The sequence below is a fragment of the Nipponia nippon genome, unplaced genomic scaffold (assembly GCF_047370975.1).
Source record: "Nipponia nippon isolate SJK-2023a ecotype South Korea unplaced genomic scaffold, ASM4737097v1 scaffold_11, whole genome shotgun sequence".
Taxonomy (NCBI): Eukaryota; Metazoa; Chordata; class Aves; order Pelecaniformes; family Threskiornithidae; genus Nipponia; species Nipponia nippon.
In genome coordinates, this window is record NW_028262302.1 from 23,669,031 (window position 1) to 23,683,443 (window position 14,413).

The 14,413-nt window shown below is 39.5% G+C and overlaps 1 protein-coding gene across 10 annotated transcripts in view; it reads left to right on the forward strand.

Moving 5' to 3' along the window:
• Positions 1-1,849: 1,849 nt before the first annotated feature.
• The window catches only part of ESR2 (estrogen receptor 2), a 56,202-nt gene continuing 43,638 nt past the window's right edge, over positions 1,850-14,413 (forward strand). For 9 of the 10 annotated variants that reach the window (XR_015702363.1, XR_015702361.1, XR_015702364.1 and 6 more), the window contains exon 1: positions 13,119-13,328. Coding sequence is in view for 1 of the 10 variants with exons in the window: in XM_087747935.1 (XP_087604061.1) it covers positions 13,326-13,328 (3 nt within the window). In the remaining 9 variants the exon portion in view is untranslated. Of the gene's footprint in view, positions 1,934-13,118; positions 13,329-14,413 lie in introns of those variants that run through there. The other variant, XM_009462205.2, reaches the window with a different exon arrangement.

Here is a 14,413-nt window from a genome sequence, read left to right on the forward strand (position 1 = left end):
TTGTCTGCTGAGGAAAGAAAATATATTTCAGTTTGTTTGAGTATATTAGTTGTATTGTAAGAGAGACTCTGAATTAAGGGCAGCTGCTCTTGATCTCTGTTGAACAGCAGTGGGTGTGACCAATTACATTTCATCCGTGTACTAAAGCCACTTCATTAGTGATTACTTTGAGCTAGCAGGCCTTCTCTCTTTCCCAACTATTCTTCCCCCTCCCGTTGCCTACTTTCTTGTAAAATCATAGCAAAAAAGGAGGCAGCAATCATTTGTAAGCTTAGGTTGAGTAGATCTAATAAACAGGTATATGGCATCAGTCACGTCCTTCAAAGCAGTTGTTTCTGTAATTTCATGATTTCCATTCTATATCACCTGTCCAGTATATATATATATATCTATATGTAAGGTAGTTATTTCTCTCTGCTGAATCTTTGTGGCTTTATAGAAAGCAGCCTACTCCAAGGGCTCCTATGCTATAAGGATTATATGTTTGGTGTTTGTTTGTTTTTTTTTCTGAACTGGTCTAGTAGACTAAATGTAGCTAGATCAAATGAAGAGGAATTGCTAAGACCCTCCTCAAAAGAGAGTTTTGGCTAGTGTAACTGTAGGGTAGATGGGAAATGAACCTATTGCCTTTTCCCCTGCAGTGCATAGGAGGGAATTCCTTTGGGGAAAAAGTAGCAGGTTGGGGCCCTGGAGAGCATAGGAAGTAAGTGAAAAGGATAAGAAGGAAATGGACCTTTATCTCCTGGACAACAAGAAGCAAAATCCTGCCCTGTGACCTGACTGTGGTTGTGTATGGGCAAGAAAGGACTCATGCTATGGAAAGGACTTTGTTTCTGTCACCTCTAGAGGCCAACTTCTCTAGAAGCAGAAAGGCTGAAAAAAGGTCTGGTTTTGGTTTTGGGGGAGCAGGGTTGCCCTCTTCATAGCATCAGCAAGTAAGCTAAGATCTCAGAAGAAAATTAATATTTATTTATGATAACTCAATCGCTATTGCAGGACATATGAGTCCTAATAGATATGTTCTACTATATCAGTGTATTCGAGGCCCAGGCATCCAAGGGAAGATACAGGAATATGCTGCAAGACCATGAATCATGGCTGGGAGCTGTATCTGGAAAGACCTCAGTGAGGACAGAAGGGAGTTTGAGCTTTGGCAGTAGGGGAAATGCTTTAGACCCAGCAGAACAAATCTCCTATTTAGTAATACCCTATACTGCATATGTGATATGGAGACTGCTTGTTTTTTCAGATATGATTTATATAAAAGTTTTGGATCCATGTTGAGTATCTGGAAACCTAGGTTTCCTACTTTTAAAAACCAAGTTAAATTCAAAACCACCTCTGCTGAATCTTTATTGGACGAGGTAAATTGGAGAAAGAGAGAATTCTCTCTTGCACAGGATCAAGAAATACAAGTTCCACATGCTCAGCTGGTGACTTTCAGCCTTTGACCTCAGTTGTCTGCTGCCAAGACTGCAACTAATTGAAAATAAAATAAAATAAAATAGCAATCTTGAATCCTAATGTATGTTGCAATAATTTAATATTTAACATTTAAAACTTGAGATGCCTTTTTTTTTTCTCTCTAAGGGATGAGCATATTAGAAATGGTTTTCTTTAATTTCAGCCTACTAGATAAGAGACCTGCATAAAGGGGTTCCTTGGAATGCAAGCAAGAATGAATCCTTAGCAGTGTGGACTCCATGTGTTTATTGGTCTTTCCCTAGTGCAATGGCAGAGCTGCTTATCACTGCAGCTGACCTTCAAAAGAGTGGACCTTCAGAACCTGCGGCTAGCATTGGATCTGATCTGAATGTATTGCAGCATCCAGATGTGTCACATGTCCCTGCTCAGCTTGAAGCTAGGAGCCTCAAGGAGAGGGTCTAGTATTGTGGCTGAAAGCTTTATCAGATTTGGAGGTGCTGTGAACCAGGTGGGTGTATTTAAAGCTGGTAGTTTTTCACAGCAGCTTTTCTGTATGGAGTGGAAATAAGCCTTCCCTTGTGATGCTGATTTTTCAGTTCTTTTGGCAATAGTTACGGAATGAAGTGTATGGTGCTGGGGTAGAAACTGTGTTAGCAAAGCAAGGTGGTATTCACCCACTGGATACTTACAGGTGATGAGGAGAATATACCTTTGCCCAGATAATACAGGGATAGCTAGTTTCCTTCAAATTCTTTTAGGCACAATTGTGGTATTTATTTCTGCAAATTTAATATTGCATCCCTCTTTTCCTTAAAGTTTACTTCTTTTTATGGATATGTGAGATACTGCAATGAAATTGTGTAGGTTTTTTTTTACAGCTAGCAGCAGGTGTCCTTAAGGAGATTGCCACAGCAATTAAATAATCAGTATGCAAGATCACGTAACCACTGGTGAACACTGTCCAAAAAGATTCTCTCTGCAGTTCTGTTCTGGCCCTTTTTCTTCACTCTTCCTTCAGTGTGATCCTTTTACTATAACACCTTTAAAACTTCCAGGAGATAGTAAAAAGGTTCTTTGTTAGGTGAATCCTCAAGTCAAGCCACTCTTCAAATTGCTTCTATAGTATGAATTTGCTAGAAAGCCAAGTCATGACTCTGAGACCTGGGGTGCTAAATATAGTGGGAATGCTGAGAAGAAAGCTTGGTGCTTTACTTGGGGAATATACAGACAGTATACACCATACAGTTGGCATGGTGAACCCTGTGGTCCCAGGAGCTGCTCAACCTTGAATAATTTTAGGTGATAATGATGTAAGTAACTCTTTGTATCTGGGACAATACAGAATTTATCCATTCATCAATGATGGGCCTGGGTTGTCAAGTAGGTAAGTTTACCCATTTTATTCACTACAACACTTTTGTCTAAGGGAACTGCTTTTTGAATCTATTGGCATTCATGTATTCTCCTTCATGCACTTGTACACACAGGGGAGTGTACCATCCTGAGCTACATCTTATTTGGATTATTTTTGTCTTGCGTATTGTCTCAAGGCTCCTTGTAGCTGCTCCACATGTCTGCTAGACAGGTGCTGCTCCAGTTACAAACTGCTGTAGCTCAGAGTCTAATCATCCCTTTCTATGCATGAAAACTCCTGTCTTGACACTCACCCCCCCAAAAATAGCTATGAGGAAAATACATTAATGAAAGGCCTTCTCATTTTATATTGTTTTAGGAAACATTAATATACATTATATATAGAAAAGAGAGAGAAGAGAACTTGACTTATTTTTCTTTGTCTACTGCCAACCTGTTTCTGATTGTTTCTTTAGTTACTCTTTATTCCATCTGTTTAGCTAACACATAAAATCTTAATTGGCCTTGATTGAAGGTTTTTGCTTATATTACCCAAAACAGCTGTGGCTCCTAACTGAAAGAAGATCTGAATGGAGAGGAAAGATAAAATTCACAGGTAACTACTTAAGGCTGCTCCTAATGCTTATTTGGTATCCATAGTCCTTGTTCCCCTTTCCCCTCTTAGATCTGCATTTTGTGGACACTTCTGCAGAGGTGCACATGTATCATCCTGGAAATAAGGATCCTTTGACCCCACTGATGTCCTCACAAGTCTAACTTCTGCTGATGGCTATGGGTAGCATCCCCTCTGTCCTTTCTGATTTTGAAAGTTTTTGCCATCCATTTGTGGAAAATAAGGGGCCTTTTAGCAGTAGAGTCTCTGTTGTGAAAGGGGCAGGAGGACAGCTGCTAAAAACAGAGGGGAGCTTTGGGAAGGGTCAGGTATATAGAGTAAAGGGACTCACGGGACCAGGGCCTGGTATGGATGGTTTAGGGGCTACGTCAGGACAAGAGGGGAAAGCAGCCGTTATATGTGTGAACGACTAAGGTGCACTTCTGTAGTATTTAGCAGTAAACATTTATGTTCCTATCCCATTAGTACTGAGGACGGTAGAGAACATGACCTTGCCCTTAAACAGTGTTTAAGGGTTACTACAGGCACAAATGGGATTGGATAGACACAGGTCCAACTATATAAGAACTAATCACCAAAAAGTGCTGGCAGTAAGGACTTGAATCTCCTGTAGCTTGCAAAAGGCTCTATCTGTAAAAATAAAAGGAATTTCAGATTAAAAGTAGCTGTCTTTGGACCTGCAAAATAGTAATGAGAGGAGATGGGGAGGCTTAAGGAAAAGAACATAGAAACAAGGTAGAAAAGCAAATCTGATCATAGAATCATAGAATCATTAAGGTTGGAAAAGACCCTTAACATCGAGTCCAACTGTTAACCTATCACTGCCAAATCCATCACTAAATCATGTCCCTAAGTACCACATCTACCTGTCTTTTAAATACCTCCAGGGATGGAGACTCAACCACTTCCCTGGGCAGCCTGTTCCAATGCCTGACAGCCCTTTCAGTGAAGAAGTTTTTCCTAATATCCAACCTAAACCTCCCCTGGTGCAGCTTGAGGCCATTTCCTCTCATCCTAGCGCTTGTTACTTGGGAGAAGAGACCGACCCCCACCTCGCTACAGCCTCCTTTCAGGTAGCTGTAGAGAGCAATAAGGTCTCCCCTCAGCCTCCTCTTCTCCAGACTAAACAACTCCAGCTCCCTCAGCCACTCCTCATAAGACTTGTGCTCTAGACCCTTCACCAACTTCATTGCCCTCCTCTGGACACGCTCCAGCACCTCGATGTCCTTCTTGTAGTGAGGGGCGCAATGCTGAACACAGTACTCAGGGTGCAGCCTCACCAGTCCCCAGTGCAAGGGCAGTATCACCTCCCTGGTCCTGCTGGCCACACTATTCCTGACACAAGCCAGGATGCCATTGGCCCTCTTGGCCACCTGAGCACACTGCTGGCTCGTGTTCAGGCAGCTGTCAACCAACACCCCCAGGTCCTTTTCTGCCAGACAGCTCTCCAGCCACTCCTCCCCAAGCCTGTAGCATTGCATGGGGTTGTTGTGACCAAAGTGCAGGACCCAGCACTGAGCCTTGTTGAACCTCATACAGTTGGCCCCGGCCCAACAATCCAGCCTGTCCAGGTCCCTCTGTAGGGCCTTCCTACCCTCCAGCAGATCGACATTTCCACCCAACTTGGTGTCATCTGCAAACTTACTGAGGGTGCCCTCAATCCCCTCATCGAGATCATCAATGAAGATATTGAACAGGACTGGCCCCAGTGCTGAGCCCTGGGGAACACCACTTGTGACTGGCCGCCAACTGGATTTGATGTTGAGAAAAATTGCATTAGCATGAAGTAATTATAGGAATGGCTGACTGAGTGGATAGTAATACTAACTTGGTTTGGTCCTGGCTGTGCTTGCAGAGAAGCTGTTGATAGCAAAGGGGGCAGGACGATTTCAGCTGCACAGGTTGACAACAGTCAAATCTCCTAACTCAGACAAGAGATTTCAGAAGGTTGTGTAGACTTGGAGATATTTTGGGTCTAAAATGCAAGAATGAATAACATCAGGCTTTATCCAAGCAAATCTACAAGCATGTCAGCTTCCCTAGGGTAAATGAGGGTAATGCTGTGCAACTAATCCAGCAATCCCAATGTATAATTGAGAATTGGACCTTGCTGCATGTCTTTTTTTTTTTTTTTTTTTTTTTTAATAAATGTTAACTCGGTAAAATAAAGATATCACCTTAAATGGCTTCTAGTTAATTTACTTTATTTGAGAAGAATGTAGTTACACTGAAAAAAAAAAAAATCCCTCCTTGTCTGTTTATGCATCTGGTGTTTAAAAACAATGCCAAAGTAGTTTATTAATTATGTTGCCCAGAATGTTTAAGATGAGTACATTGCTGGTTCAGAGCAAACATTAAATATGTTTCAGGTTTTCCTGTGACAAAGATATAAAAAGTTTGATTTAGCTTTTTTAAATCTCAGTATTTGCTTCCAGAATTGCTGGTTAGTTAATCATTCATAATTCTGTGCTAAATATGAGAATGCTTGGCTTATAAAATTATTCAATCATGTAAGAGCTTTAACTGCAGTGAACGACAAATTCAGAAGCTTGTTATGTCAGAAAGGAGGAGGAGGAACTTCTGTTTAGGTCTTGCCTTCACAGGGAAAGGAAACACTGATAGTATCTATGTAATCTTGCACTGATGAGCTGGCATCACATTGCTTTGAAAAGATTCATATTTGAAATCTGATGACTAAGTGGTGGTGGGCACAGCTGCTTTAGAATCAAGAGATAAAGGAAAGAAGGAAAATAAATCCAGAATTGCCATGTGAAAACCTTGCTGACATGTAATGCTGTCAGAACATTTATAAAGAACAGAAACCCTATTCAGTGTCAATCAGGTACGTGCTATATTGAATGAAATATTTATTATTTTAAATGTTACCAAAGCTCTGCAATTGATAGCCACTGGATTTATGAACAGTAACCTCTATAGTGAAATGGGATAGTTAAATTACCAAGAGTTTTTGTTTTAGTTTCAGTGCACATTTGTTCTTAAAGTCTAACAGTTTATGCATATAAAATGATCTTTCAACAGGTTTGTTTTAAAAGTTCTGTGAGGATTCAGAGAAAATTGTGGAAGTTTGCTATATTTTAGGACTTTGGCTTAAGAATCTAATTAGAATAGGATTGCTGCACTGAAAGCAGAAAGAGTATTTTTGAACATAACTTAGGGGGTTGGGTTTTTGAAGGTTTATGGAAAACTGCACAAATGAATATGCTAATAAAAGGTAAAAGCCACTTTGTAGCATCATAGTATTTTTTAGGAACTGATCCAAAGCAGATTGGAGTTATTGGAAGTTTCCTCATTGACTTGACTGGACTGTGGATCAGGCTTTTTAAATTCTAGGTCTCATACTGATAAATACTTCAGGTTTTGTTCTTACAGTTGCTGTGTCTACCTAAGTAGTTTCCCCATAGTAGTTTCAAAGTCGGTGATATAGGTTTACATTCTTTTAATGAGAACTTCAGTTTTGAAAAGAATCTTCCTAATTAGACAAGAAGATACAAGCCTGTTTCTTACATTTGCTTTTGGAAATGCTAAAAGGTATATTCAGCAATAACTAAAGACTGGGCAGCACATGTGTAAATCTTCATCAAACCTATCAGAACCTCTGCCTGAATGCCAGTAAAGAATTTTGGCTAGCAATGACAAGAATGATCTGGTCTTTTTGTCTTGGAGGTTTTATAAGTGAGGTTTTATTAGAGAAAATAAATGTCAGTCTGGAGAGAGGATGGGATAAACAGCAAATGTTGCAATTTAGACCTTGGAATGGCTGGTAAACATGCTATTTCTTTTTGGGAAAGGGTTCAGCCTTGTCATATGGAGAATGATGCATAATTACCATTTATGTGCAGAGAAAGTTTCGATATGGTTATGAGTTGCATGAGAAACAGGTTTTGAACATAAAAGCATTTAGCATTTGATTCTGATGTGCTGAGTATTACCAGCAATATGTTTCCTCATCTGTATCCTTGAAATTCCTTGCTCATCTGTTGTCCCCCCCCATGAGGGGGAGAAATCTAAGACCGAAGTATGGTGCCTTAACTGAAGTAACAAATACATTTTGTATTTCTAATTTAAAGCTTTGGAACTTTCACTTGCTATTTCAGAGCTTTATCAAAATTCCTTTTTATGTTTCTGAACAAAGTTTAAACATCAAATCACCCCTCTGTCGCTATCTTCCTTTTTGCTTTCCTTTCTTAACTTTCCTATATCTTTTTAAATAAGATGTAACTTACATTTTGCAGACACAGTGACTGTAACACAGTGTTAGAGGAAGACAGCTGTAGTGTCTCCATTCTCAGACTGGTAACTGTGTGTGTGTGTGAGTGAGCAGTTCAGCTTCCTTGGACTTTCAAAGGAGAAATAACAATAAAAATCTTAGACCTGAAGGGATGGACTAAATCTTCTTTACAGTTGATCCCTTAAGTGCTGTAAATTATGAGAACCAGTTAACTGAGCTTCAAGTATTGCTGGAGAAAGTGGAATCACAAAAATTATTTTATATCCCAGTGAATTTGTTTGTTGGTAACCTGATAAATTTAAAATATCACAGGAAGAAAATACCCAGAGTTTTAGAGATCGTCTTAAAATGTTGCACTTCCAGAATTGCCTTCAATAAGAGTTAGCCACTGTGGCTGTCTATGATGATATTTTGATAAAGAATGGATTAAAATGTATTAATTAAAACCACTATAAAGCCATGTTAGTATATGATTTCTTTAAATACACTTAGTTTAGTTCTGGTTCTTGAATATTGACTTGAAGGTAAGGTAGAAAAGAACTTACAGTGAAAAGGGATGGTGATCCGAGGGGCTGAATTGATTTTATATCCACTATGTTATTGTGCTCTTCTTCAGTTATCTGCAACATGCTTTTGCTAACAGCAAAAAATATTCACATAGAAGAGTTTGCTGGTCCGTTCCTCCAGAGACAGGAAATATGAAGGTCAGAGAGCAGAAATCTCAGAATCATTTCTCTCATTTCATTTTGATAAGACTAGGAGGACATTCAATTTTTCTCTTGATTAATATATTAGACAAATGTCCACCTTGTGAATCAATGACAAAATTCTGCCTAACTCAGTTGAGACAGGATTTTACCCACAGTAAAAGGCAGTTTTTCATGTCCAGGTTAATGATGAGACAAATCTAGAATAGCTTTTTTGTTTAAGGGACTAAAACATATACACAAACTTTTGTTACCAGATTTTGTGGACCAGATAAACATATCTGATCTGGGATTTCATGCAGCATTCTAACAGTGTTTCATAGCTTGAAAGGCAAGAATACGCAATACCTTTATTTCTGTGTTATTTCAGTAAATTAGTGATGATGAGGGAAAAGTTATGGCACAATTAGTAATTTGTCAGGCAGCTGTAAGTCTTTTAAGTCATCAAAATTGGGTATCAAATAACTGCTTTGCAAAAAAATTTTTTCTAAAGAAGTTAGAATAAAATTGCAGGGGCAAAAATACTTAGTCTTAAATTTTCTGTTAGTGGGAAGATGTATGGCAAAACGAATACATATGAAATGGTATTTTACATAAATTCCAATAAGGAAACAAATTGAATTATAGCTAAAACCAGAAAAGCAGCTAAAATTGTTCTGTGTTTCATACATATTCATACATAGATTTCATTTCTATCCAGTTATAGAAAAGGTTGTTTATTCAAGTTTTATGACTAAAAAGACAAAAGTTTGCTTTGTGCAGTAAAAGGTAAGGCAGCCACAGATTTATGAAATGTGTTGTTTGGCTGCTGAGTACAGCAAGATGCAAACTGGACGCTCCTTGCTGTCATAGTCAAACACATGAAGCCAGTCTCTCGGTGTCTCCCAAAGCACAGTTCAACTCCGCAGCTGTAGTTGCTGCCTGAGTGGCAGTGATGGAAAAGGCACCTTGCATGTGGCATGTTTTTCTTGGACAGACACAACAGGCTGTCTTGAAAACAATGCTGACAAGTGCTGTTAGCTGAAGAGGCTTTGGGCTTGTTGCTTAATAAGATCACCAGTGAAACAGTCTCTTTTCTTATGTAAATTAGTCCTCCAACGTAAATAATTTGCATAGTAAAGAGGCTGTGTGGAAAAAACACAGTAAATAATATGGGTTTTTCTGGGGGAAGAGAGAGTGGAGTGAAGGATATTGCACATTGGTCTGACAGGAAAAAGTCTGCTGCTTTTTGTCTGCTCTTCAGGTCACTTAGATCTGAAAAAATGATTCCCTGACAGCAAGAAGGGTTTTCTTATGCCAAAGACAAGCCTGGTTATCACCGTTCCCTCTCAGCCTCATAAAGGACGAGGTCATTTGAGGAGCCTGAGGCATGGTGTGCTCCAGGGAACAGCCAATGCATCATGTCTCCTTAACCAGGAGCAACGAAATCCCACATTCACTGACATACATGCCAAACAGAAACTCCCACCCCATGTTTTGGAGCGATGGCAGGTCAGATCCTCGGGTGGTGTAGCATGTGCTGCAGAAATAAATTAGTTCATGTCATCTGGGGATATGTCCTGTTTGTCTACCCACCAATCTAATCTTGTTGCCTATAGATTGCCAGGGGGTCTAGGTTTTAGAGGCAGTTATGACCTTACTGTACTGTCCATTGGCCAAAGGGCTTCTTAATCTCATCACAGGTTTTTATGCCTAGTGATGGACAAATGCTGCCAGGGAAAATCTCTCATCTTTGCTTTCCTCAGAAAGCAAAACAGATGGTCTCTCTTCCTGAGAGAATAGGGAATTTTAATTCCTGCTCTATTCCTATTGCCTGATTTACCTGGTTTTTTTCACATACTGACTTTTTTTCCCCTTCCCTTTTCTCTCTTAAATTTGTGTCTGGCATGAGTGCATTGCTGCTGGCACTGCTCTGTGTGTGCCTGCTGTATATCCTCCCAGAGTTGTGTGGGGGAACTGCTGTGGGAACAGGGAATAAATGCAGTGGTATATTCAGTCCCCGTTTTATTTATTTCTAATATGGGAAATGCTGAATTGTTATAAGAGTAAAGAGAAAGAACTTGACTTGAGGTAAAGAATCTCAGCCCCTGTGCCAGCTCATGTCTACAGCATGCCAATAACTAAGAGACAGTTATTCAGTAACCCGCCATGCTGTGTATAAGTCCTACTGGGCAAAATGAGGCTGTTTCTCCATATATATTTGCCCTTTTTGAAGGCAGATGATTGAGCGTGGTGCTCTGTTTCTCAGCAGAGTCTCATGGATTAAAGATGTCCCTCAATACAGGCTTTTGTAATGACTAGAAGGTAGTGAGGTGGAGGAAGGCTCCTATACGCTTGTTTTTCACTGTCATTAAGGGAGAAAGGGTGGTTGAAGGAATTAACTTCTCCTGGAGCCAAGGAACTGGTGTATTAGCTGCTGTTGGCACAGAGCTATGTTCTGATCATCAAACTAAGAATTAATTTCTCAGAATTAACTTCTTAGGAATTAGCTTAATTAATTAGCGTGTGCTGAGAGACCCAAGTGTGCTTCAGGGATGCTGGATACAGATGCACATCCCAACTATGCGAAAATCTGAGTTCCAGGTGTAGGCCAGCCTCTACCACTCCTCCACTCCTCTTCCTTGCATCAGAGAAAGATGCTTTCTTTTAATGATAAAGTTCGTATTGGACAAGGGTGATATTCTGTGTACCGGCTTCTGCCAGGATACTGCTGCGGATTGAAGTGTGATTACAAAATCCTCGGACAGATCCTTGTAAGTGCTACTTGTGTAACAGTTTTAATAATGTTTCTTTTCTAATGGAACATGCTAAAATTTTCACACTGAAATTCAAATATTCTTTTTGATGGAATATGTATTGAGTGTCTACACTGTACTTCAAAGTAATGACATGGAGAGTAAAGGAGCTGAAGTCTCTCCGTTTGTGTTCTTGAGCAGGACAGTGGCTTTCTATTTCTGGTCTCTGGATCCCTAAGTCTATGAAACATACCTAAGAAATGCAAATCACTGAAAGCTTATAACCCATTCTGAGGTCATAATATTTTAAGGGTCTACAAACTGAAAGGCTAAAACCTACTGCAGTCAATCTTAACTCTAGTTTGAATTGAGATCTGAAAATCTTTTCCAGTTGTATGCATACCTTCTTCTAGTGAACTAATCCCATTGCAGTATATGCAAGACAGCTGTTTTCATGTACCATGAGGTGTTAAACACTGGTTGTCTTTGGACAGGACCCACAGCTCTTACCTTCTTGAACAAACTTGACCAGGTGGCCAGTGTCCAGGGTAATTAATGATCCTTTGATATGCTTCACTCTTTCTAGCACTGGTAAAATAGAATTTCCTCTGCTATGAATGCTATGAGTGGAGGAACATAGTCATAAAAAAATCCTGGTGGGAAGGGACATCTGGAGAGCAACTAATCCATCATCCTGCTTAAAGTGAGGTCTGGCTGCTTAGGGCCTTTATCAGTCAAGGTTTTTTTATATCTCCAAAGATGGAGATTTCATGGCCTTTCTGAGTGTCCTGTTCCTGTACTTAATTCTCACTGTGGAGAATTTTTTCATATGTCCAACTGGAATTTCCCTTGCACTGACCTGTGACTGTCATCTCTTATCCTGGCTTGTGCACTTTTTCTGAAAAGAGCCTGGCTTTGTCATCTTTGTAACTCCACTTTAGGGAGTAGAAGACTGGAGTTACACCCTCCTGCAGTCGTGTTCCTCTGGTGGAACAAACCCAGTTCCCTTGGTGCCTCCATGTGTGTCATATGCATTGAGCCCTAAAATATATTTATGAATGTTTAGAATATATAGAATAACCTGGCAGTTGTCAGCATCTTCAGTACAGAAAGGCTAAGACAGGCCAAAGAGAGTGCTCATTTTGCTTAAGTGTTTCAAAGTATTCTTGCCCCTATGCTTTTAATGTGCGGTATTTTCTTCTTTATTTTCATTTTATTTCCCTAGCTGTCCTCTACTTGTTGCATCTAGTCCTTCTCAGGTAATAATAAACTTGTTTACTTATATGCCTTCTGTTGGCAGTATCTGGCACTGCTGTGTTTAATGAGTAATAAATTTTTCACAAAACTTGAAGCACAAGTGCCATTTTATGCATCAGGAATGACTTTCCATTAATGATCAGTTTTTGAGAAAATGATTCAGTTCATTGTTGCAGTGGGTTGTGTAAAGTTTAACTTAGCAGAATATTAATAGAAGGCTTTGCAAGATGACTGAGGGGCTTAGGCTGTGGGGTAGTGGAATGCACGCTTGCTGAATCACCTCTATTAAAACGAAAGGAAGAATGATTGCACTTTAAATTAAGCCTAGCAGAGAAAAGGTCATCTTAATTCTCTATTGCAAAAAGTCTTTGCTCAAAATATATGACTTGCCTATAAAATTCTGAACATGTAGTATATGTTGATGGAATGGTGCCTGAGAACATCCATCACTTTATTGCTTTTTGCAGACTGTTGTGTTTTTCTAGGAAAAACTATTGTATTATGTTTCCAAGCAGGCTCTAAAACATGGCAGCCTGCCCTCTCTACCTATTTTTTCTCCTTACCAAAACTAAAAAAAAAAAAAAAAAAAAAATTATTTTATACAAGGCTTTTAAAAAGAAGATACTTGTTATAGGTAATGTGTAATAACTGGCTTTTGAGTTTGTTCAAATAGGTCAGATGGCTTAATTATTTACCCATGTATCTGTTTGACTATGACATCTAAACCAGTTCTTGTGCCTGATCTGGTGTGTCTTGCATGGCGACTCTCGAGATACATCGAGTTCATTAAGTAGAGCTGTTTAAAGACCAGAAACCTAACTTTTTTCCTGGAGAACATCGATAACATCACATTTTTTTCCTACATCCTCACGGATAGCAATGTCATCCTCTGTGTACTGGAGCCAATGGAACTATTTTCTCTTACACCAGATGTGAACCCTGCCCTTAGTGACTTAGATTTGTGAATGGTAAGTGTTACTCAAGGAATCGGACAAAATGGTTATTTGCTTAATAATGGCATTTCAGTTGCTGAGTATCTTGCTAAGCTACACTGACTTAAGTGGACTGAAACATTTACAGTCTCCCAGAAGACTGTAGTATAAAACCAACAGATACCTGTTTTGTTTCTGTGTCTGGTACAGATCTAGTGCAGTGCTGATAGATTAGATCGAAATAATGTGCTTAAAAATTGAATCTTGCTTTTAAAATCTTTCTTCAGAGAAGGAGGAGATATTGGAATGAGAGTTCACCTTATGTAGGAGTTAATTTCTGTTTAATGAACTGTGCTTAAGATATGAGGATATTATACCAGGATGGAGGAAATTTATTAGCTTGTTGCACAACTTATTCTGATCCTTGACTTAAATGTGGTCGTGCTTCCTTCTGAGGTATTGGCGCTGGTGGAGTTTGTTTTCTCTAGCCTTAAATCTTAAGATCTGGTTCCCTGAATCTGCAGTCCTTCTTTAACTTCACAGTCCTTAGGACTTCACAGTCCAGCAGTCAGTTTTTAGGACCTTCTGAGCAATACTGGATAATTTCAGCAGCTTCACTTCATTTGTGAGGCTCTGGGCTTCCCGTTCTAAACTCTCTAGGTATAAGGAAATGTGAACAACGTGATCGCATGTAGATCCATAGTCTCCTGCGGCTAAACTGTTTCTGTGACCCAAGTCAATCATCTTAAGCCAATGCTGTTATTTTTTCACTATCTTGCAGTCTGCTGAAGACCATGAGTACAGGTTTCTTTAACCTCCTGGAACCCAGAGTCCCTTCTCTTGCAAATAAGTCATAAGCAGTCTATGTTTGAGGAAGGCTGTACTGACTTTTCATGCTTGCATGGACTCTAAAACAAAACTTCACTCTTGCTTCTCATAACTTCAGTATATGTTTCTAAAGAGTGTGTGTTGCCTTTTGGAGACAATACGTCCTTCCGCTAAACAGGTAGTTATCCTGCATACCGCTCTAGAGGATTACCTCTCCAGAAAAACAGGACTTAAAGCTCAGCTGATTTCAGTTCATAAAATTGTGTAGTACCAGCTCTGTGTTCTCTCTGCTT